Source organism: Aquarana catesbeiana, linkage group LG09, assembly GCF_042186555.1.
Source record: "Aquarana catesbeiana isolate 2022-GZ linkage group LG09, ASM4218655v1, whole genome shotgun sequence".
NCBI lineage: Eukaryota > Metazoa > Chordata > Amphibia > Anura > Ranidae > Aquarana > Aquarana catesbeiana.
In genome coordinates, this window is record NC_133332.1 from 302773890 (window position 1) to 302800176 (window position 26287).

A 26287-nucleotide genomic window follows, 5' to 3' on the forward strand; every position below is an offset into this window, starting at 1 on the left:
ATTCACATGTGTGCATTCCGGGGACATACACAGAAGTGTGGGTTTTCGGTGTGCGCTCCCACATTGCGTGAAAAACACATCTAATGCTTGTATCACCCCACACGTGGCCAGCAGATACATGTTTTAAAAGGGTGGCGTGTTTGTCATGTATAGTACATTGGAGTGAATAGGCACCCCCAAAGCATGTTCCCACTATACTAGGCATAATACTCCACTGATGTCCATCATCCAATCACGTGAAGCAAAAACGCTGATTTCTTTTTTTATTTTTTGTTCCTTGCACATGGTTGGGTATTCTTTGCAAAGTAAAATTTCACCCCATTCACTAATTGCAAAGTGCAACTTCCCCCACATAGTGCTAAGCCTATTTGGTCTTTATTATAATCCCCCCCCCCCCTCCCCATGTGTGTCTATGAAAAGGTTTTCTTTAATCTGCATTCAGCAAAAACAAAATGCAAATAAAACAAAGTTGATGAATCCCAGCGCTCGGTACTGTGTCCGGGATTGATGGATCTCTCTCTCCGGTCCCCCGTGTACAATGCGATCTGATGGAGGAACGAGGAGTCCTCTCGGGGAGGGGAGGCCACGCCCTGCTGTCAGTGCGGGGTGTGGCGGGGGGCGTGGCGTCCCGGGAGCTGTCCGCACAGCGTGGTGCTGATCGCAGACGCCGATCCTCCTGACTCCGGCTCGCGGCTCCCCCTTCGCTCAGCCGGCCGGCCGGCAGCCCCTTTAAGGGAAGCAGATTGGTGTGCGCGGGGACGGCGGAGGAGCGGCGTGTTCCCGTGATTGGAAGTGATGGTTGAGGGATTTATCTTCCAGCATTAACTTGGAGCGGCGCGGAGATTTCACAAAGCCTCTCGCCATCTGCCCCTGGATGTCACTGGGGAGGGGAGCTCAGCCGTCCTGCCCGGAGTTGGACTTTATACCGGACACCGAGAAAAAAGTTTACTTGTGGCTGCCGGGGACCCGCCGCTCTGTGGATGTGAGCTGAACGAGAGCCCTCCGGACCTGGCATCCTCAGGTGAGCCGGGCATAGGGGCTGCTGGGCATGGAGGGGGCATGAAGGAGGGTGCAGGACATGAAGGAGGTCATAGGGGGGTACAGGGCATGGAGGGGGCATGAAGAAGGACATAGGGCATGGTGGGCACAGGACACGAAGGAGGGTGCAGAACATGGTGGGCACAGGACATGAAGGAGGGTGCAGGGCATGGTGGGCACAGGACATGAATAAGGGTACAGGACATGAAGGAGGGTGCAGGGCATGGTGGGCACAGGACATGAATAAGGATACAGGACATGAAGGAGGGTGCAGGGCATGGTGGGCACAGGACATGAAGGGGTGTACAGAACATGGTGGGCACAGGACATGAAGGCGGGTGCAGGGCAGTGTGGGCACAGGACATGAATAAGGGTACAGGACATGAAGGAGGGTGCAGGGCATGGTGGGCACAGGACATGAAGCGGTGTACAGAACATGGTGGGCACAGGACATGAAGGCGGGTGCAGGGCAGTGTAGGCACAGGACATGAATAAGGGTACATAACATGGTGGGCACAGGACATGAAGGAGGGTGCAAGGCATGGTGGGCACAGGGCATGACGGAGGGCATAGGTCATGGTGGACACAGGACATGAAGAAGGGTACAGAACATGGTTGCACAGGACATGAATAAGGGTACAGAACATGGTGGGCACAGGACATGAAGGAGGGTACAGGAGATGAAGAAGGGCATGGGACTTGAAGATGATCACAGTACATAAAGAAGGGCTCAGGGCATAAAGGTGGGCACAGGGCATGAAAGTGGACACAGGGCATGATGGTGGACATAGGACATGGTGGGCACAGGACACGAGGGTACAGGGAATTGTAAGCACAGGACATGAATGAAGGTACAGGGCATGGTGGGCACAGGACATGAAGGAAGGTGCAGGACATGGTGGGCACAAGACATGAAGGAGGGCATAGGGCTTGGTAGGCACAGGACATGAAGGAGGGTGCAGGAGATAAAGGTGGGCACACTACATGAAAGTGGGCAAAAGAGGCATGAAGGTGGACAGAGGACACGAAGATGGCCATAAGACTTAAGGATGAGCATAGTACATGAAGGAGGGCACAGGGTATGAATGTTGGCATAGGACATGGTGGGCACAGGTCATGAAGATGGGACACAAGATATGAAGGTAAGCATGGGACATAAAGATGGGAACAGGTCATGAAGATGGGCACAGGGCATTAAAATGAGCATAGGGCATAAAGAAGAGAAAAGGACATGAGTATGGGCATATAACCTGAAGGGGAACAAGTCAACCACTCACTGGCACTGGGGAGCCCACATTCAAACCCCCTTCCATATTTCCCCTGGTACCTTCTGGTGAGTCCATGGCCCCCATCACACATCCTCTTCTCATAGCAGAAAACTACATTTACATGTACTTGGATTACTGTATTTATAGTAATCTGAGATTACTCTGCTCCCTGTTGGTTTAGCTGATCATGGACAAGAGTCTTTTTTTCGCCAACTTTTTGGGTTTGCAGCACATAATATGAGTTTGGAGCACATGCTTCAGTGACTACAATATAACTGGAATATTCAAAGTCATAGATTGGGTTACATCTACCTCTGTAGGTCTCACACAAACGTCCATTTATCTCATACTTGTCTATCTGACATCTATCTATCTATCTATCTATCTATCTATCTATCTATCTATCTATCTATCTATCTATCTATCTATCTATCTATCTGTTTATTGCACCCTGGCTGTATACATATCCAATGGGCAGTGCAAAATATCTAAAATATCTTTATGTAATCTAGACTTGTCCCAAACCAAAGACATGCATTTTTCATTAGTATGAAGTTTTAAAAGTTATAGCCAAAGCACTAAATTTTTGCATAATAAAACTGCTGGTGATAATTCAGAGCGCTGTGTATTGAAACTCATATTCATTCACCTGTTTATTTAAATGCATTAGGAGGTAGGTGTATTAGGTAAAGGAGTAAAAAAGCAATAACATACAGCAACCTTTATTTTGTAACTGCTATCCAGACTTCAGTTTAATTAAATAAGCACTGTGTAATTCTGAATATATTCTTGTAAAAGTCCACTAAGTTATTGGAGTTTGTTCACTGGGTCCCATGTGCAGCGTGCAAGCTGTGAACACCAAATACAATAGCAAGGCAGATATACGAGATATCTATCTATCTATCTATCTATCTATCTATCTATCTATCTATCTATCTATCTATCTATCTATCTATCTATCTATCTATCATGATAGATAGATAGATAGATAGATAGATAGATAGATAGATAGATAGATAGATAGATAGATAGATAGATAGATAGATAGTGGCATTAATGAGTTAAACATCTATGTACTGTCCACCAGTCATCAAAAAATGGCAAGTCCAGGGCCCTTTAAATTTGTATTTAACTCTTTAGCCACCAAGAGGTGTACACAAACCCAGAACAGCAAGCCACTCTTCCCTGGCAGGCATAAGGTACTTGCACCTGATTTAGAGGAATGTGATGTGAATGGGGCTCAGGATATAAACAGCAGACATTTTAATAAGGGGATTGTAGTCTCCACATTACACACATGCAGCCTAGATATAGCTGTAATGTCAGATTAGATTGTTTGGGAGCTCTCCTACTGCTAGTGGATCAGTTCATAGAAACATTTGCAGTGCAAGCAGATTCTCTCCAGATTGACAAATAAACAGCGGCTCTGCTACTTGATCTGCATATTAAGCTATTTTATTACATATTCTGAATTGCATTCCTCCTTTCAGTACAGTCATTTCTGCTGCTCTCTGAGTTTTCTAAACTATTAGCAGCACCCTCTGTGTACCACATACTCCCACCACAGCTTCTCACTATTACTATAAGGGAGATAGATAGATAGATAGATAGATAGATAGATAGATAGATAGATAGATAGATAGATAGATAGATAGATAGATAATGGGGTCGATAGATATTAGTTGGATATCTATATAGGTAGATTGTTGGATAATTGAATAGATAGATAGATATTGCATAGATAGACTGATACTGTAGAGACAGCAGAGATTAAATAACTGAATTAATAAGTGGTTAGATGCATAGATATATAGATAAATAATTGGGTAGATTGTTATTGGTTGGATATCTATATAGATAGTTAGGTTATTAAATAGATAGATAGATAGATAGATAGATAGATAGATAGATAGATATGGCATAGAAAGACGGATAGAGACAGCAGTTATAGAATATATGAAATAATAAGTGGTTAGAAGCATAGATATATAGATAGATAATTGAGTAGAAAGATATTAGTTGAATTTTTATATAGGCATATAGATAGTTAGGTGATTAGATGGATAGATAGATAGATAGATAGATAGATAGATAGATAGATAGATAGATAGATAGATAGATAGATAGATAGATATGGCATAGATAGACTGATAGAGACATAGAGACAGCAGAGATGAAATATATGAATTTATAAGTGGTTAGATGCATAGACAGATAGATAGATAGATAGATAGATAGATAGATAGATAGATAGATAGATAGATAGATAGATAGATAGAATACATATGAATAAAGGGAAACATATATTTTATTAGTGTAGATAGATAGATAGATAGATAGATAGATAGATAGATAGATAGATAGATAGAATGCATTCAAATGTGATAGATAGATAGATAGATAGATAGATAGATAGATAGATAGATAGATACATAGATAGATAGACTGGACAGCTATATATATATAAATAGAATGATGCAGAGATAATAATGCAAGTGGATAGTTTTTTAGGTTCCATAAGTCTGATCTAATCCTAAAATACTACCGAATTCCTCTGCATAATAATAAATCACTCCTCCAGGAATGTGTGTCACATTTAAAATATTTATATGATTTAACTCTGTAATCAGGCTCCCGGCTGAGGGGGAATGAATCTCTCCGCTCAATGTGCGAGAACAGAGTCTGGAAGGCACAGAACTTTTCAGGAACCCGTACTTCCAGCATCATCTTCCCTATAAAAGTCAAGTTAGTTCCCTACATACAAACCAAAAAAATAAGACATATAAAAAGGTAAACATAAATTCATCATAGTCCACTTAAAAGAACAGCTTATACCTAGAAAACATTCTATACTGTGCCGTCAGTAAATTCCATCCCTGGATATGTCTCTTTAGAGGCCTAAAAGGCAGCTTCATAAAATATAAAGGTTGGTTTCCATGAAGGAGATTTATTAGATTGGAATCTTATTTCCGGCACACAGTGACCTGTGCAGCAAATTCCTAGAGAAATTCTGTATATCCCAGTTTTAAGTGTTAGCTTACTGTGCAAATGAAACATAACACATTTACGCAACACATAGATATCTTTCTTATTCCTTTTTTTCATCATCATCATGAAGACATCAAAACTATTTTCCACTGTCTATCACTCAGCACCAGCAGTGTGCGTTTAAAGAACCAACACAATTTTTACATTGTTTCCGACACTTCTACATTACTGCAGTCTTGCATTGCATGTAAAAGATTCATTTTAAGTGACTCTAACTGGTGTTTGATGGCAGGAAAAGGTTAATGGAAGAAGAGATGTCTACAAAAAATATTTCGTCAATACAAGGAAGAGAAAAAAAACATAGAAGGAGACTCGGGTTACAATCTAATTTTGTGTTCACAATACTTTGCTTATCAGTCCCCAGTGGTGAGTAAGTTCTCCTAAAAGGAGGGAACGGGGATCGATCCTCTGCTTCCAGTGTATGCCTGGCCAGCATCTAATAATGCCTGCTGAAAATTTATATGTCACCGGCAAAATTCAGCCTGATGAATGGAGCTTGGAGGGAGAGAGGGCAGCAAAAGCTAAACTTTCTCAGCTGTCACAATGACTCCCGACGCTGCTTACCGGCGGCATAATTTGTGCGCTATTATTTACAAAACTCTACAACAGCTTGAATCAGGCTCAGTAATGCTATGTGCCAGAGAGACGGAAGGGGTGATTACACTGCACGTGGTATTACAGTAAATTGTGTCCTCCTTACAGATTACAAAAAATGCTTGCAATAAAAAAAAAAAAAAAAGAATTGGGCATTTAAAAATATACTGCAATGACTGATAATGTATAGGAAGTAAATGCATTGCCAGTGAGATATATAGAGAGATACTCAGAAGACAGACAATGCAAAAAGATAGATAGATAGATAGATAGATAGATAGATAGATAGATAGATAGATAGATAGATAGATAGATAGATAGATAGACAGACATATTATGTATTTATTTATTTTATACATTCATATTATGTACACTATGCTTGTAGAATACATCTTGTTCCAGGTCCGGTAGTTAAGGGGTTAACATTGAGCGGTAATGTGCTTGCCATTTCCTCCGCTCTCCGGAGAGATGTATAGATATTATCTACTGGAGCCAAAAACAATAAAAGAAATGTATTTACTGATCATCATAAAGTAGAATCTTATATACACGCCAAGCATGAACTGGCAGAACATGCTGAAACTTCTAGTTCCTTCATCGCTGGTTGCCCTTCCTTTCCTAAAAGGGATATTTGTATACCTGGTTTTACAATAAATATTCCATTGTACACTCTCTTACATGTTCCCTTACTACCTCCACTCCCTGGCTCCATCCCCTATATACAATCATTATTTTATGAGCTAGAACCCACTCTGCACTCTCACTGAGTCATAAGTGGGGTCTGGCCATTTACAGCAATAAGAATGGATACAAAGAGGAAATCCATTGCTGGTGTTAGAAGAAAACAGAGACTTTATTTGAGAAGACTTACTTTCAGAAACAATGCAGTCCGTTTGGGGTCAAAAAAGTAGTCAGGTGGATAAAAATGTATTTGTTCCAAAGACTGAAACAACTCTATCAGAATGAAGCAAATGGTATATAGGATTAGCAGATTACCCTTTTAGGATAAATATACTGTTACAGTATATATATATATATATATATAAAAATAGATAGATATTTAATGTTGTTTTTAAAGGCTTCTGTTAGTTGTAATTATATGTGCATTTAGGCTGTCATATTTTATGACCAGGGTGTGTACATACCTGTTTTATTTTATATAACGCGGACATTATTTGCCCTTAAAGTGTATGTAAACCCAAAAAACTAAAAATTTTAATACATTGCAGCTTGTTAATCCTTAGATGTGGCGACTGCATTCCATTCGTCTTTTATCTCTTTGTTTTGTTGCCTTTATTTTCACCTAGTGATCCCGCCAGTAGCACACTTCCTGTCCTAGGGTGGCAATGCTTACTCACTGTACCGTACCAATAGAGCAGCATTGTTACCATAGGATGGGACTAAAGAACATGCAGAACCTTTTCTTCTCTGTAACATAAAGGTGTGTGTGTTGGGGGGGGGGGGCTCTGTAGTGCACAGAGAAAGCTGGAAACAATGATAACTGCTAACAGCACAGGCAGTAGAGGAAGTTATAATCTCACTAGATGTTTGGAAGGATCTATAGATGTCCAAACATACTTTCTTTGGTATATTTAACAAACCGAAAAGCAACAAATAGGAGAAGCTCATTGTCTGGATTTCCAAACACTAACTATTAGAAAAACATTATATTTTGCTTTTTGATTAGCGTTCTAATAATAGATTTTTTTTCATAGCGGTTATTCAGCAAGAAGGCTGGTTGCACTGTCTGACATATAACTAACCGCTAGAGAGGACAGCTAAAAATCTATATGTGAAATACGATCATTGAACTATGGCATGACAAGCAAATTCAATTTGTGAATATTCCACTAATATTACATTCAGGAGAAGGTTAAAATAGCTCAAAATGAGTAACATGCAGAAAAACAAAAAACAAAAAACAAACAAACATATTTTCCTTATTTATTTAGATTTGTGTTTGCATTCTCAGAAACAATTGTTTTTTTTGTTTTTTTTAACCTTTTTAGATAACAGATAATAATAATAATAATAATACCAATAATAATAATGTTATTATTATTATTATATAGCGATATATTTTATGTATAGTTGACTTTTTGTCTAGGAGTTCCGTTCAAAACAAGACATCAGCCTCTCCCCAGCCTGAGATGGCAGGCGGCATTATCCAGTTGGATGCACTCTCCCCTTTCTTAGCAATTATTAATATAATGTGAAATCCAGGTATAGGATATATAAAAATCTATAAACTCAATTGTTATATTTATTTAAGATAAATCATATTTCAAAGGACAACCTGTGAGAATAGAAACACGAGAGTTTTCATAAATGTGGTCATTAAAGGTGCAGTATGGGTCTGTCATGCTTGATCCTCTGGAACAAGCATGCAGGCAGTGAAGTCTGATAAGTCATAGCTGAGTAATGAAATCAGAGCCTGTACTTTTAAAAATTACATTAGCAGTAGTAGCTTTCATATGCTTATTTTAACATGTTCTCCTAAAATTTAGTGGCCCCATATCCTATAATTACCAGGGATTTAGGCATATTTTATAAGACAGTGCAGAGAACCCTAGTGTATTTAACCTTAGTGATATTTAAAGATCAGTAACAACTATTAGCCAATCAACTCTCGCCTTTCAAAACAGGACAGTGAAAGACAATGTATGATTGGTGGTCGTTGGTTACTGTAGTTTGTACATTGTTAGTTGCCCTGTGACAGCTCTGGCCTAAACATGAACATTTGAATAGGAAATGGTCATTTAGCTAATAATATATATATATATATATATATATATATATATATATATATATATATATATATATATATATATATTTATATATATAGAGCATTGTTCTATTATAGATAATTCACACCTATGCACTCAGTGATGTATGTAGTGTGAGGATGTGCATTTTTGCAGCATTTCTGTAAAATTTTGTAAATAATTGCAATATCATTTTTAAAAACCAAATTTTTCAATTTTTCCGATAGTAAAGGCTTCTAACATGTGTTAACAGGCGTTATTATACTACCATATATTCTTATGGGTCCTGGAAATGCGCATTAAGCAGCAGAAAAATTATGTTGTTGCATCTCAGTGTAACGCACAACATGATCTGAACTGGATATATAGACTTTTAATTTTGCCAGCTACTGCTTTTAATTGCATTAAAAAAAAAAAAATATTCATTACATCTCAGAAAAATATCCAGATAACCCTCGGTTTCCGGTGCTGCTTATATGGAAATTAGCCAATCCCCCAAATTGGATCAAAATATATACTGTTGTGTGTCCCCACCTTGTTTTAAAATAATTTTAGTGGGCACCATGCTGTGTCTGTGCTCGCCCCTTCTTCTGTTGACAAGTATGGAACATGCTCTTAATTTCTTTTTAATGTTACAAATGCCCATGATTATTAAAGTCACATGTGAGTAATCTGTTTACCTGTAAAGGCAGACATCTGAATTCAGTTCCATCTTTCTTCTAAAGTGCCAAGGGAGTCCCAAAGCACCTTAGAATGCAGTGGCAGAGATATGCAAATATTGACTTCATCTAGAAAGTCAGTGACTGCCAACACCCCTCCATGCATCTTCTTACTGGTCAGCCAATAAGAAAATAGGAGGGGATGGGTCAGATACACCTGGAGGTTTCTGTTCCTAGATAGTAAAAGATTAGTCTTTGTCCTTGAAAATGTCCTTGCTTTTGCTCTGAGCTGTACTACAGTAAATGTTCTCTAGTCCTTATATAATGCTTTTTATTGTTAGTAGCTCATCAAAGTCTTGGGTTGAATAACTCAAAGCATATCTAAACCCCCAAAAAATGCAAAATACATTGCAGCTTACGAGGTCTTAGATGTGGTGGCTGCATTTGTTTTCATTCTCTCCCCCCTTTTCCTCTTTATTTTCAACTGGTGATCCAACCAGTAATTCCAGCAAAAGTGACAGCTAGAGGATTGAGGCAAACTGTTTAACACTGACAGGGGTGCTTAAAATGGTCAATCAGCTTTTATTCACGTATGTAAAACGTTTATTTCAAAAAGAAAAAACATCTGGAGTTTGTCTATCGTTTTTTTGGTCACTTATGTAAAGTTAATCTACAGTGCGTTGCAAAAGTATTCACCCCTTGGCTTTTTACCTATTTTGTTACATTATAGCCTTTAGTTCAATGTTTTTTTTTAATCTGAATTATATGTGATGGATCAGAACACGTCTAAGTTGGTGAAGTAAAATTATAAAAATATATACACAAAACTATTTTTCAGAAATAAAAAAATGATAATTTGAATGTGTGTATGTATTCACCCCCTTTGTTATGAAGCCCATAAAAAGCTCTGGTGCAACCAATTACCTTCAGAAGTCACATAATTAGTGAAATGATGTCCACCTGTGTGCAATCTAAGTGTCACATGATCTGTCATTACATATACACACCTTTTTAAAAGGCCCCAGAGGCTGCAACACCTAAGCAAGAGGCACCACTAACCAAACACTGCCATGAAGACCAAGGAACTCTCCAAACAAGTAAGGGACAATGTTGTTGAGAAGTACAAGTCAGGGTTAGGATATAAAAAAATATCCAAATCTTTGATGATCCCTAGGAGCACCATCAAATCTATCATAACCAAATGGAAAGAACATGGCACAACAGCAAACCTGCCGAGACTGCCTCACACTAAAACTCATGGACCGGGTAAGGAGAGCATTAATCAGAGAGGAGCACAGAGACCTAAGGTAACCCTGGAGGAGCTGCAGAGTTCCACAGCAGAGACTGGAGTATCTGTACATAGGACCACAATAAGCCGTACGCTCCATAGAGTTGGGCTTTATGGCAGAGTGGGCAGAAGAAAGCCATTACTTTCAGCAAAAAACAAAATGGCACGTTATGAGATTGCGAAAAGCCATGTGGGAGACTCCCAAAATGTATGGAGGAAGGTGCTCTGGTCTGATGAGACTAAAATTTAACTTTTTTGCCATCAAAGAAAACGCTATGTGTGGCGCAAACAAAACACATCACATCACCCAAAGAACAACATCCCCACTGTGAAACATGGTGGTGGCAGCATCATGCTGTGGGGATATTTTTCAGCAGTCAGGACTGGGAAACTGGTCAGAGTTAAGGGAAATATGGATGGTGCTAAATACAGGGATATTCTTGAGCAAAACCTGTACCACTCTGTGTGTGATTTGAGGCTAGGACGGAGGTTCACCTTCCAGCAGGACAATGACCCCAAACACACTGATAATGCAACACTTGAGTGGTTTAAGGGGAAACATGTAAATGTGTTGGAATGGCCTAGTCAAAGCCCAGACCTCAATCCAATAGAAAATCTGTGGTTAGACTTAAAGATTGCTGTTCAAAAGCGCAAACCATCCAACCTGAAGGAGCTGGAGCAGTTTTGCAAAGAGGAATGGGCAAATATCCCAGTGGTAAAATGTGGCAAGCTCATAGAGACTTATCCAAAGCAACTTGGAGCTGTGATACCCACAAAAGGTGGCTCTACAAAATATTGACTTTAGGGGGGTGAATAGTTATGCACATTGACTTTTTCTGTTAATTTGTCCTATTTGTTGTTTTCTTCACAATAAAAAAAATGTTTGTTGTGGGCATGTTCTGTAAATTAAATGATGCAAATCCTCAAACACTCCATGTTAATTCCAGGTTGTGAGGCAACAAAACACGAAAAATGCCAAGGGGGGGGTGAATACTTTTGCAAGGCACTGTACATCTAGAAGTCAATCTCACACCACCCTCACCACAGGTTGACAATGCTGCTGTCCAAGGGAGGCTTTACTGCTTCTCCTTGGATACAGTGAAAGAGTAAATGTAGCCACCCTAATGCCTCGTATACACAATGAGATTATCAGACGAATGATTGTCCTTTTTTTTTTGCATGCTAATCTCATATCGAAAATGAAGAGGTATTTTTCGTACGATTTTCAAATTGTGTGTACAGGCCATAAGACAGTGTGGGGTTGATTTACTAAAACTGGGAAGTACAAAGTCTGGTGCAGTTGTGCATGGTAGCCTATTGGCTTCCAACTTCAGCTTGGTAAATTAAACTTTAGGCCCCTTTCACACTTGTGTGACTTGTCCTGTGACTTGGGACTGCAAAGTCACATGACAAGTTGTACCCCATGATTTTCAATGAGTACCGTTCATATCTGTGCGACTTCAATGTAGTCCCTGCACTACTTTGGTCTGACTTGGATGTGACTTGAGGTCCATAGGCCTCAAGATTACAAAGGCATTGCTTCAAGTCGCGTCAAAGTTGCGGCAAAGTCACGCGACTTTTAGGTCTTACAATTGTGAAAGGGACTTTAACCACTTCAGCTCCAGAAGGTTTACCCCTTCATGACCAAGAAATTTTTTGCAATACGACACTGCGATACTTTAACTGACAATCACGCAGATGTGCGACGCTGTACTTAAATAAAACTGATGTCTTTTTTTCCGCACAAATAGAACTTTCTTTTGGTGGTAATTTATCACATCTGCGTTTTTTATTTTTTGCGCTATAAACAAAAAAAGACCGACAATTTTGAAAAAAAAAAAACTATATTTTTTACTTTCTGCTATAAAACACATCCAATAAAAAAAATGTAAATGTATTCTGCAACATATTTTTGATAAAAAAAAATTCCAATAAGCGTATATTGATTGGTTTGCGCAAAAGTTACAGCGTCTACAAACTATGGGATATAAACTGGAATTTTAATTTTTTATATTTTTTTTACTAGTGGGGGCAGTCAGTGATTTTTAGCGGGACTGCGACATTGCGGTGGACAGATCTGACACTAAGCCCTGGTTCACATTGTCAAATGGCATGTCAAATTGGCGGCAATTGCCGGAAATGGCACCGTCCTAATCGATGTGGCGCTGCACTTGCGGCACCGCACCAATTTCAAAAAGTAGTTTCTGTAATACTATTTGGGATTTCGGGGTGCGATTTCCATAGACATCTGTGCAGAAACCCACACAGATGTCTGTGAAATCGCCTGCCGAAATCGGGGCTGACATGCGGGAGTGAAATCGTGCGAGTTTAGCTGAATTCGCATGGCTTCATTCCCGCAGCTCCGTGTGAACCAGGGCTAAGTGACACTTTTTGGGGACCAGTGACACCAATACAGTGATCAGTGCTAAAAAAAATGCACTGTCACTGTGCTAATGACATTGGCAGGGAAGGGGTTAACATCAGGGGCGATCAAAGGGTTAACTATGTTCCCTGGGAGTGCTTTTTAACTCTGTAAGGGGGGTGCATTTACTGTGGAAAGACAGAGATCGGTTGTCCTGTTTAGCAGGAACACAAGATCTCTGTCTTCCCTTCTCAAAAAAAACGGCGTTCTGCCTTGTTTACATAGGCAGACCGCCGTTCGGCTGATCTCCCGAATGATCGGCGGGTCCCGGCGGACATCGGAAGCTTATTGGTTTCTATGCAGAGCTGCACCAGATTTTGCACTTTCAATTTTAGGAAATCCACTCCTGTGTTACTGATCGGATCACCATGTGAAAAAAGGAATAGAATCCTAAAAAAAAAAAAAAAATGCTGCCACCACATTTAAAGATATAATATATTACATTTTTGGTTTAAGGTTTGGATACATTTTAATGTGTAACTGTGGCCAGACTTGGTACAGTCAAATGTTTACATATTCTTAAAAGAGCAGTGAATGAGAATTAAAATATGCCGCACTGCCCTCTGTAGTTCAAGGCACCATGGAGAAATTCATCCTCAAATTTCACAGCAGAAGCTCTGAAATTGTTGACATTATTCTCTCAGCAGCTCAGCTGTTCATCATAGAGCCCTTCCTCTGTGCATACATTAGACTTCTGAGACTCTGCTGGAGGGGGGGGGGGGGGGGGACTGGGGGGAGGGTAAGCTAAGCTGCTGGCAGAACGACTTACAATTCGGAAAACAAACCTATCGCTTAGGAATATAATTAAAATTTTCACCAGAAATTCATAGGTGTTATTATGCTAGTGGTATTATCATTTTATATGTATATATATATATTAATGTATTACTATTATGTTATAACATACACTATATAGTCAAAAGTATCAGGACGCCTGCCTTTACACGCACATGAACTTTAATGGCATCCGGGTCTTAGTCCGTAGGGTTTAATATTGAGTTGGCCCACCCTTTGCAGCTATAACAGCTTCATCTCTTCTGGGAAGGCTGTCCACAAGGTTTAGGAGTGTGTCTATGGGAATGTTTGACCATTCTTCCAGAAGCGCATTTGTGAGCTCAGGCACTGATGTTGGATGAGAAAGCCTGGCTCACAGTCTCTGCTCTAATTCATCCATAGACACATCTTGTGGAGAGCCTTCCCAGAAGGATTGGAGCTGTTATAGCTGTGAAGGGTGGGCCAAATCAATATTAAACCCTACAGACTAAAGCCTCATACACACGATCGGATTGTTGGCTAACAGAGCGTCAGACTTTTGTCCGAAGGGCGTGTGCCAGGAACTTGTCTTGCATACTAACGGCACACAATTGTCGGCCAACAAACACGAATGTAGTGATGTACTACGTGGAATTTCAGCTCTTGAGCACCACTTCATGGGCACCTTCTGCTAATGTTGTGTTTGGTGAGCATTGATTTCAAACATGCTTGTTTGTACTTTTGGATTTTTGTGTGACGGACTTGTGTACACACAATACAAAAATCTGAAAATTTACTAGCCTGCCATCCAACATTTGTTGGCGGAAAGTTGGACAACAATTGTCTGAAGGAGCGTACGAACGGTTGGATTTTAGGATTTTATTGTCATCACACAATCCCCTGCCAAAAAATCCAAACGTGTGTACGAGGCTTAGGACTGGGATGGCATTAAAGTTCATGTGTGTGTAAAGGCAGGCGTCCCAATACTTTTGACAATATTGTGTATATCCTGTTTATAAGAGGTTGTTTAAAGTACATACTCAACTGAAAACATAATAGCCTTTGTACCTTAACCCTCCATTTTTGTGGTCCTGCAAAGCTCCAAGCTGGCACAGATTCTTGGCCTGGAAGCCAGACTGGGTTTATAGGGGCAAAATAGACCCCGATTTAGGAAGACAACACTTATGGAGATGGCAGACTTCCCTTCATTCATTATCTTATCACATTCCTTTTTTATGTAAACCTAGAGGAAATAAAGGTTATCAAATCAATACTTTTATTCTAGAGTACCATAGGCTGCATCTGTGCTTTGTAAATGAAAAGTAATACTACTGTAAATGTGTTTACATAGAGGTGACACCTAATTAACTTGTGTCTTCTGCACAAAGACCTAATGGGGTAATATTTACAGCTTACCTTGCAAGTGCAAAGCTTAATTGCTTAAAACAAACAGGAACATATAGTGATCGTGTTGTGTGTGTGTGTATGTGTATATATATATATATATATTTATATTTATATTTAAAACAATATATACAGTATATATATATATATATATATATATATATATATATATATATATATATATATATATATATTTTTTTTTTTTTCCAGCAAATATGAATAACACGAAAACGTTTCTTTCACTCATGGTTAGTGTTTGGCTGAAGCCAATTATTATCAATCAACTGTGTTTACTCTTTTTAAATCATAATGACAACAGAAACTACCCAAATGACCCTGATCAAAAGTTTACATACCCTGGTGATTTTGGCCTGATAACATGCACACAAGTTGACACAAAGGGGTTTGAAAGTCTATTAAAGGTAACCATTCTCACCTGTGATCTGTTTGCTTGTAATTAGTGTGTGTGTATAAAAGGCCAAGAAATCATAAATTCTGCCATGGTATTTAAACTTATGAGCACAGAGCTGTATATATATATAATTTTTTTGTTTTGTTTTGTTTTGTTAGGAAGATGTAATTTATTGCATAAAAACATATACCATGTTAACTTCCAGCCAATAGGTGGGCCGTATGTACTTTTTTTTGCATGTTTACCCCTCTGTAGCAGCTGAGCATTAAAAATAACTCAAGATCAAAGTAGTTCTAAAGGCTTAAACTGCTACTAAACCCACAATAGTGAGATCAGTTTGTATATGCAGTAAAGCATGGTTGGTATACTCACCGTGGATCCTAAGGTGTTACTCCTCCTCATTGTGCAAAATGGCTGTTTGATCCTGTCTTCTCTGATCCTCCCCTTCTTCCACTGTCCCTTGATAATTTCCTGATAACAGAGCCTATGGAGTCAGGCTGCACACGCTCAGTTTGGTGTGTATTGCTAGAGAGGTTTTATTTTTTTTCTTGGGAGAGTGCAGGTGATCAGCACAGAGCCAATCAGCACTGTCCAGACAGAGGGTCAGGGGTCCTGGATCCTGATAGGACAGCTCAGTGCAGTATGAAAACTCCTCCTACAAGCTTTAACCAGTGCTTGGCCGGACACTGCTATAAGTCACAAGACTGCTATGTACTGCTGATGAGAAAAGGTATTTAACAGTTTATATTTACTAAAATAATTGCATTTCCATATTCTGTGTACTGTGGCAGACCAGATATAGTGAATGCAGGGTCCTGGGTTTAGCAACACTTTATTTTTTTTTTAAATAATGCATTCTCTACATTAAAGTGATTGTAAAGTCTCGTTTTTTTTTTTTTTCTATAAAAATAACAAATATGGCATATTTACCTGCTCTGTTGCAGTGGATTTTCACATTGCAGCCTGAATCCTCCTCTTTTCGGCTCCCTCTTCGGTGCTCCTGGCCCCTCCCTCCTGTTGAGTGCCCCCACAGCAAACAGCTTGCTATGGGGGCATCCGACCTGAGCTGCAGCTCTGTGTGTCCATTCAGACACGGAGCTGCGGTTCGACCCCGCCTCCTCTCTCTCTCCTGATTGGCTAACTGACTTTAATTGACAGCAGCGGGAGCCAATGGTGCCACTGCTGTGTCTTAGCCAATCAGGATGGAGAGTCCCGGAAGGCCGAGACACTCGTGGACATCGCTAACAGAGATGGGGCTCGGGTAAGTATTAGGGGGCTGAGGGGGGCTGCTACACACAGAAGGCTTTTTGTCTTAATGCATAAAATGCATTAAGATAAAAAACCTTCTGACAGCTGAATCACTTCACGATTGACTGTACTAGAGCCCAAAACCGCCTCCTCCTTCATCTTACTACAGCGGCCAAGCAAACGATAGCTAAGGCTTGGAAAACCCCAACGCTGAATTTAATAGAAAACAAGAACAGAATCACCCAAGCTATGATACACAACAAAATCGAAGCTACAATCTTAGACAGAGTCCCCCAGCACCTTAAAATATGGCAGCCATGGATCGAACACTTTTTGCCCCCAGACTTTGATAAACACCTCCTAGAATCTTAACCCCCCCCCCCCGTACCCCCCAGGGTCCTTAACCAAACCTGACTGAAGCCCATGTGATACCACCGTCCCCTCCACCTGGCAACTCTTGCCTTTCCTCTCTTACCTCTCCAACTAACCTGTTTTTCCCCTCTACCCTCTTCTCTTATCCTACCTATACTGAAGGTGACACGATCAACTCGTGTACTGTATCTATCTGCTGCCTCTCTCTTATTCCACAGAATTATACCCTCATCCCTCTCTTAACGTCACAGTAGATTTTCGCCTCTAAATGGCTTGTTCTACCCAGAATCAATTAAAATATAGTTGTTTGCGTTACCCTATTCAACTTTGTATCTCCGTAACACTCACACTGTTCTATGTATCACGCTAACAATACTCCCTTGTAAGCTGTAATTACTTTTCAGTATCCACAACTGATTATTTGTTACTGTTTATTGATTGTTGCCAATAAAATACCTGAAAAGAAAAACCTTCTGACTTTACAACCCCTTTAAAGTAAAAAACCATATGTGCCCTAGGATCTCTCCATCCCCTTATACTTTCCTGAACCCGATCTCGAACCAGCACTGTGCCCAAGAGCAGCTTCCCTCTCTGCTCTCTCCCTCCTCATAGGACAGAATGATAGCAGTGAGACCCATTGGCCCCTGCTGCTGTCAATTAAATCCTGTGATGAGGGAAAGGGGGGCCGGGCCAAGCCATGCTGTCTGTGTCTAAAGATGCAGGGAGCGCTGCTCGGGATCAAGCCCACTTGAGTATCCCCATACGAAGCAGCTTCCTATGGGGGTACTCGCCGAAGAGGTGGAGCCAGGAGTGCTGGTCCCAGAAGAGGGCTGCTTTGTGCAATGGTTTTTCAGGTAAGCATGACATGTTTACTATCTAAAAAAATGAAGGTTTACAATCACTTCAAATTTTACACACATAGTTAAATGAATCAGGGTAGAGACTCCTTCCCCCCTCAATTCTCGACTGTTTCCCCACTTCCTCCTCCCTATCTTACATGCTTGCTCTTTTCGGAAAAGACCATAGGGTAGTTCAGTAAAAGACAAAGGGATTTATTTACTAAAAGTGAATAGGCTGTTAACTTTGCAAGGGAATTACCCCAGTTCTTAGAAAATGAGAAAAAGAATAAATAAACTTTTAAAAAGCTAAAGGTAAAACTTCTAAAATTACACTTTGGATAGAATGACCCTTTAGAGATATATGATATATTTCTGAAAAACAGCAGGCAACTGCATATGCTCTGTAGACAGGGTGCCTAGGGCAAAGACGGCCTTTGTGCAGCAAAATACACTTTTTGGCTGCGAACCATGTCTAAAAATGAATTGTCCTTTTATTGTGTATCATCCTACATCCTTCTAGTGATTTGCTGATTAATCGGGGGATATTTGGAAATTTGCATTGCAGGAACTTAATTAAGTCATCTGCATCAACTAATCTGTTGTGAATAAATGAATTGACCATAAAACACAGTGTCTCGGCCTGTTGGCTCTTTGGGGGTTAATTATTCTATTATCGTAGATTTAATGAGGTTTTCTCTTTCGGCCTCACAGTTTCGCTCCGGTACAAGTAACACTTGTAGATGAAAAGTCTCCTCCATTAATTGGGAACGGCATGAGACAGGGTCGCGCAGATGAGCTGGTGGACAGAGACCTCTTTGCAATAAGCTTCCATTGGCATTATTACAGGGAGGGAGCGAAGGGGAGCTATGTTTGGGTGATGAGCATGAGGTGTGGGGCCTAACGCAATCTTGATAACATTCAGATCCTCCAGTAGGAGAGATGGATTTTTGCCTGTTCCAGTCATTTGTCTCAATCAAATGGCCTTCATCTTTGCGAGGGGGTGAAAGAGACCTTAACGTGGATATATGAATGTTATAAGTCAGATCAATGTGTGCATACAATTCCCATAGCACAGAGGCTGCAAAGCCTAATATTTACTCTCGATTTCTTGTGTGTCACTGGTGTGACTCCCTTTACAAGCTCGGCTGTTGTTTAATAATAGACTTCCAGCTTCCCAGTTCTTAAAGGGTACCATCACCAAAAGCTGATCTGTCTATTCTGTACCTGATTTCTCAGCACTGTACAGCTATCATTACCAGAGGATGTCACTCTTCATGTCAGATTTCCTTAGTGGGCTAAACTATATTGGTATTGTTTAGTTGTATTAAAGAATGAGATTAATATATTTTTGACTGTCAACTAAAGTTGATTTTAGTGTGTACAAGGCATTTGTCAACAAGAGGTTAAAGTGGAAGTAAACCCTCCTATCGTTTTCAGCCAAGGAAGCTGCCATCTTGGCCTCTGTTTAATCTGCAACTGCCATGATGCTGCACGTGTGATCAGTTATGACACCAGCCATTGGATGGTTTGACAGTTTGGTTGAGAGTACAACCAACGTGACAGTTACATTCCCGGCACGTGCCGGGAATGTAACTGTTTTTTGAAACTGTTAAATCGATGGGTTTACTTCCACTTTAACGTGTTAGTAAGCAGTAACATATCTTTAGTGTAGTGCTTAGTTTCAGAAAGCTACTGAAGAGTCAAAAACTAAGGGATGGCAATAAGGCACAAAAATTCAAGAGAGATTTAAAGAGCCATTGGGGGGTATTTAACCTGGCATCAGTTCCATTTACTGAGGTTGCTATACATACTCTTTGTGTAGTCTAAAACAGCTGCACTTTGGCACAAATGGGCAAGGAGTTTCTTCACATCACATTGTCCTTGATGTTTTTTGGATGGTTTCTGATGGCCTCCAGTTAAATCAAGAGACATTTATGAGCGCAAGAAGAATGCAGTGAAGAGGACTGCAATTCTATACTGCTGACACAGCAAGACTAGCATGATGTGTGCCATGCTGCTTTGTGAGCCCTGGCTTACTGAACCCACTGGAACCACCACCATAACAAAACAGTAACCACGTGATGGTCATATACATTGGTGGGTGTCTCAGTCTACTATTCCCATTGGCTTCTGTTTTTGATGATCTTGCCTCTTTTTCAAAAAGAGAAAATCCCATCTCACATGTTTTATCTTTACAGTACTGTTCTGCCATATGTTATATTTTTTTAAACTATGCCTAACCTGGAATTGTCCTAAAATACATTTTATCTTATTGTAAATGTTCTTCCTTCTTCACTAATGCTCTCTAATGCTCTGTAATAGCTTTGATGAGTAATGATCACACTCATAATCGCAAGTGTCCCTCTACAGATTTATGGTTCAGGGGAAGGGGGGACATGTCTGACCAGGTCAGAAGGATTACAGAGTGTAATGTGGTTCTAATTCTGGTGCCTACTAGACATTCCTTTTTATCACAAACTTCTAAGCCAGGATAGGACCAGGCAAACAAGATAAAAAAAAGAGCATCAAAACTTGTGTGTTAGACTGGTGAAAATCTGACCAGTCACCGTTGATTCCTCTTTTTGCCTAGGCTCTTTTCATTTTTGTCTAGGCCAGGGGTCTCCAAACTTGCTAAGCAAAAAGACAGTTAACTGTCATTCAGGCTTGGGGGGGGGGGGGGGGGCAGACTGTAGCCAGTAGGCTTAGACATCAACTTGATGTCAGTGGGTATAAATGGTATAAATGAGAGGAATAGTGCCCATTGTTGTTATCAGTGGGAGGAATAGTGCCTCATCTTTGGTGGTGTCAGTGAAAGGATTAGTGCCCCATCATTGGTGTGAATGGATGGAATGGTGCCTCAAGGACCGGATAAAGGCAAGCAAAGGGCCACATCTGACCCACAGGCCGCAGTTTGGAGACCACTGGTCTAGGCTCTCTGTCTAAATGTATGCAGGTGAAATGCTTATATTATGGCAGTGGTAAACCATGCACAAAAATAAGACACCCAAGAACAAATAGTTTGTTTTTCCACATTGCAAGCCTAGATGTCATCTAAATACTGTTCACAGTTTTTCCAGCCAGTGCCTCATATATCCTGTTCTTCTGCTCAGACTTGTGAGAAGAAAAACATTTTGCCTACATACAGTGGGCATGTATGTCAGAATTCCCTTGACAAAACACCTCCTACGCATGAATGTGGTGGTGATCCCGCAACAGTTCCTCATGTACATCCACATCTCAACTGGAAATTAACTTAGCGTATAAAAAGTCTTGTGCACAGCTGAGAATTATGAGGTCTCACTACCATGTAAGTTGTGGATCTAGGAAAGGAGACTTTATCCCACCCAAAGCCCAACAAAGCCTCCGGTCTCCAGGACCCAAAACACAAATAATTAAAATCAGAGGAAAAAAAAGTTTGTTTCCCCCACATTGCCATAATCCCTGGAGACCTTCACCAGGTGTATGTGAAACCTAGGTGACACATACACAGCATCCACAATCCTGCCAGCCACGGCCTCACATAATATACAGTATATATAGTCATGGTGGAAAAAAACATCTCTCAGCTTTAATAGGTGGCCAGTATCTTTTTTTTATTGTTTGATATTTTTTTCCCCTTCATATCAGCTTTAATATACTCCTTTAATATATACAGTATACAACAGAAAATTACATTTTTAATTCACTTCCGTTATGATCTAAATTGCTCTGTGTTGTAAAATATTTAAAACTTGTTAATAACTACTGTCCGAGTCCTCTAGTACAAATGTGTCTTTTATATTAGTTTTATAGATTTTAATTGCAATATCTCCCTTGTTACGCTTTGCCTGTTTGCTTAGTATGTTATGTATTTTCACCCCGTTAATGGCCTCTGCCTAGTGTACAGGGTTTGGACGTCAAAGAGGGATAATACCAGGCCTCTGCTGGGCTAGACTGTGTTTGTTCAATACAATTTTTATATATTTAAAAAGCTCCAAGCAGAAAAATATAAAAGTCAAAGACAAATACTGTAGCTGCTGACTTTTATTATTAGGACACTTACCTGTCCAGAAATCCAGAGTTGTCTTCACCTGAGACGATTTTTCAATCAGCTATTAGGTGCTGCCGTCACCATCTGCAATAAGGGAAACTTGTGGCTTCACAGCCAGTTCCCTACTTTGCATTTGTGAATCACGCTGTGATCGGTGAATGGGCCGGCTGCGGGAGAAGGAGGAGGGGGCCAAACTTTCGGCTGAGTTTGCTGCGGAGAAGTCAGTCGGAAGTGGGAGTGGGTACCTGTCAAAACCAGATACCAGTCCCCCCCCCAAAAGGTGCCAGATGTGGCAGCGGAGGGGGGAGGAGGCAGACAAACATAGCATCCCTTTTTTGTGGAGCTCCACTTTAAATACACAACAATATAATGCATAAATATGGAATTATAATACTTGAAAGCTGTGTTGATAGGTAGAATTCAAGGATCAGACTGTTTTAAATGGGGACCATAACGTTTTACTACAGTTTTTAAATAGATAGATACATAAATAAATAAATAATATATATATATATATATATATATATATATATATATATATATATATATATATATATATATGGGAAAAAAGACGGGACACGAACTCTAATGTAACTCTTTTATCTTGATTTTCAAAAATGTATACAAAACATGCAAGCTGCCATACAGTTGCGAGCGATACTGCTTTTCATCAGGCTTATCTGGCTGTGTGAAAAGCCTGATGAAGAGCAGTATCGCTCGCAACTGTATGGCAGCTTGCATGTTTTGTATACATTTTTGAAAATCAAGATAAAAGAGTTAAATTGGAGTTTGTGTCCCGTCTATTTTCCCTTATCTATTTTGGTGGAGAATTGGGAGTCCGCCTTGACAGTACTCCGATATTCAAAAGAAAAAGAAAAAGAAAAGGAAGCAGCCCACCCATTGAATTACTATATATATATATATATATATATATATATATATATATATACACACACACACACACACAGTATATATATATTTATAGGGAGAATTCCTGAGTTGGAAAAGCATCTCTTTCTTTTAATTTTGATGATTATGGCTTACAGTTAGTGAAAACCCAGGATTCAGTATCACAGAAAATTAGAATAATACAGAAAAGTTGTCTTACTGAAAAGTATGTCCATGTACAGTATAGCATGCACTCAATACTTGGTCGGGGCTCCTTTTGCATGAATCTTTTGCATCAATGCGGCGTGGCATGGAGGCGATCAGCCTGTGGCACTGCTGAGGTGTTATGGAAGCCCAGATTGCTTTAATATCGGTCTTCAGCTAATCTGCATTGTTGGGTTTGGTGTCTCTCATCTTCCTCTTGACAATACCCCACAGATTCTCTATGGGGTCTAGGTCAGGCAAGTTTGCTGGTCAATCAAGCACAGTGATACCATGACCATTAAACCAGGTATCTGTACGTTTGGCAGTGTGGGCAGGTGCCAAGCCCTGCTGGAGAATTAAATCAGCATCTACATAAAGCTGGTCAGCAGAGGGAAGCATGAAGTTCTCTAGAATTTCCTGCGCTGACTTTGGACTTGATAAAACACAGTGGTCCAACACCAGCAGATGACATGGCTCCCCAAACCATCACTGACTGCGGAAACTTCACAGTAGGCCTCATGCAACTTGGATTTTGTGCCTCTCCACTCTTCCTCCAGACTCTGGGACCTTGATTTCCAAATGAAATACAAAATTTTCCACAGTTAGTGATGTTTTGGGGAGCCATGTCATCTGCTGGTGTTGGTCCGCTGTGTTTTATCAAGTCAAAAGTCAGTGCAGCCCTCTATCAGGCTTTACTTAATAGATGCAGAGTAGGATTAACAATGCAAACAGAGAAAAGGGTGTGCATACTGTGCAGAACAATAGTTAAATTGATTTTGAAGCTGTACAACCTGGAGCTCATTAGAGCAATGCCTCTGTGACTCAATTAGTACACTAGGTGGGATAAACAGTACGGTATATAAACAGCCACTTGAGTTTAGTCTCTGTGACAATGTCTCTCACAATGAATTCCAGGTTAGGTCTGGGTACACAGGCAAATAACTGGGGGGGATCTCTGAGCTGGCATCACAGGCGAGTAGCTGGAAGAGCCCCAGGGTTGGTGTCACATCCATGTGCCTGGAGACACAGGGCCAACCCCATTACCAAGCAAAGTACTTTGGTAGAAATTGGCATGGTGCTTTCTGAAGTGACTGGGTCTTCCGTAGCAGCTGCTATTGGGCTCTGGACTAACAATGGGAAACTAAAGCCCTGTCACCTCAGCCTCATAACTCACAGTCACAGTTCATCTAAACTGCTGAGGGAGATTTATATCCCTTGGGCATGTCCAGGTATCCAGGGGCTTGTGGAAGCCCAGCGGGTTGTGAGAAAAGGAATTAAAGGAGCTCAGGTCAGTAAGTAAAAGGGCACTTTGCTACAGAATTACACTTTATGTCTGTTAGCACAAAATTTATCAGTGACCAAAGTTTTAGTTGGTGTACCAAGCCTACCCCAACTCTAAGCTTTTTGCATTGCAGGTTGACATAATCTGAACCACCTTGCATTCTACTCTATACACACTTGCACGCTTTAAAAAATACATGTTATTTTCTTCCACATCAGGAACTCTTGCGGAGAGGTTGTATTTTTAATTCATTTTTGTTTTAAAAGGTGTTGTGGATTTAAATTCTGTATGGTCCCATTGGTGTACTTCCTCCCGTTCAGTGTATCAAACAGTGCTAAACCATATGGGTCATAGACAGTGTAGCATGCAGGCCTTAGTCTGGGTTGTCCACAGCAGTAATGCCAGTTGTCTATCTCTACCTAGGGTTGTGAAAGCACCTTTTGCCTGAGTTTGCCAAGGTCATCAGTGAGTCCTGTTCACAGAAGTCACCACAGGGCTTCCCATTCACAGAAATGCCATTCAGTGCCTCCCGATGAACTTATGGAAATACGTCACCAAGCTGCATGCGCTATAGCAATGTCGGGGTTATGGCGCGTGGGAGAAAGAATATTAAAAAATTCTTCTAATTGCCATTCTTGTGCATGTATTCCTTTCTTGAAAAACATATATAAATATATATTTTGTTATGAACTAAATACAGTGACACTAAGAGGGAAAAATATGTCTAGATAGGAAAGACTAAGCATCTGTTGTGTGGATTCAGTTGGCAGATACAATGGATGAAAATTGTGTTCCCAAGCCCATTTTTTCTTTTCTCCTAACATGTAAACTTGTTTATTATATTCTTGCAGGAATAGCTGTTTGAGAACATTTCGAGATGAATAAGAGGACAGTTCAGGAAAAAGTTGCAGACAACCTCTGAGTCTCCTGTTTGGATGTAAGAGTGGAAGTTCTTAGTTCTTTGAACCTATACTTTTCAACGTTACCACCTAAGAACATATATTTTATTTAGTAAAATCTGGTAATCCTTTCGTGCTAAAATCATTCAAAAATGAAATATGTCTTCTTCTGGAGATGCATCGAGAATAATGGACAAATTTGGCGATCTCATGTTGTGTCTAGGAGAAGACAATCAAAGTGTTGATCGGTACTGTGTTAAGCAATAGATGTTTCAATGCAGACAAAAAGAGAACTGGGATTTTGGAAAAATTCTATGCAACACATGGACTTTTCCATGAAGGTCTGAAATCTCCAGATCTTCGAATGTACAAAGCACAAACCTTGTCCTTTGGAGGTGGAGCACCCTGAAAGTCTCTGCACATTTGTCAATGAGGTGTTTCCATGCTGATCCTGACAGTAGCAGCTGAGCCCCCTAAAGATTCCCCTTCAAGTCTACTAGGCTTCTCCACTCCAGGAGGACGCTTTCGCCCCTGCCTGTTACCATGCTGCCGTTGTTTGCCCTTCTCGCACACTACCTGCCTCTGGCGCTGGGACATTATGACATCTGTAAATCCTGGGTGACGTCTGATGATGGCCCATCCTGGGAATATTACGCCTGCCAACCAAAGCCGATGGTTATGAAAGAGTATGCCATAATTAAGGTGGACCCCCCTGGAATTACATGTGGCGATCCAGCAGAGTATTTTTGCACTCATGTAAGTACCTGCTATATGATTTTCTGGTTAAGTGGATACCGTGTACAGTAGTTGCAGACTACTTGTGGGCTAAAACTTTCTTTTTGAAAAACAGCAATATATATAAATATAAATATAT

The 26287-nt window shown here is 40.3% G+C and overlaps 1 protein-coding gene across 4 annotated transcripts in view; it reads left to right on the forward strand.

Moving 5' to 3' along the window:
- Positions 1-589: 589 nt before the first annotated feature.
- NTNG2 (netrin G2) overlaps positions 590-26287 on the forward strand; it is a 192926-nt gene continuing 167228 nt past the window's right edge. For 3 of the 4 annotated variants that reach the window (XM_073600522.1, XM_073600525.1, XM_073600523.1), the window contains exons 1-2: positions 590-1021; positions 25366-26169. In XM_073600522.1, coding sequence (XP_073456623.1) covers positions 25957-26169 — 213 coding nt within the window. In that variant the 5' untranslated portion in view covers positions 590-1021; positions 25366-25956. The remainder of the gene's footprint in view (positions 1022-25365; positions 26170-26287) is intronic. The other variant, XM_073600526.1, reaches the window with a different exon arrangement.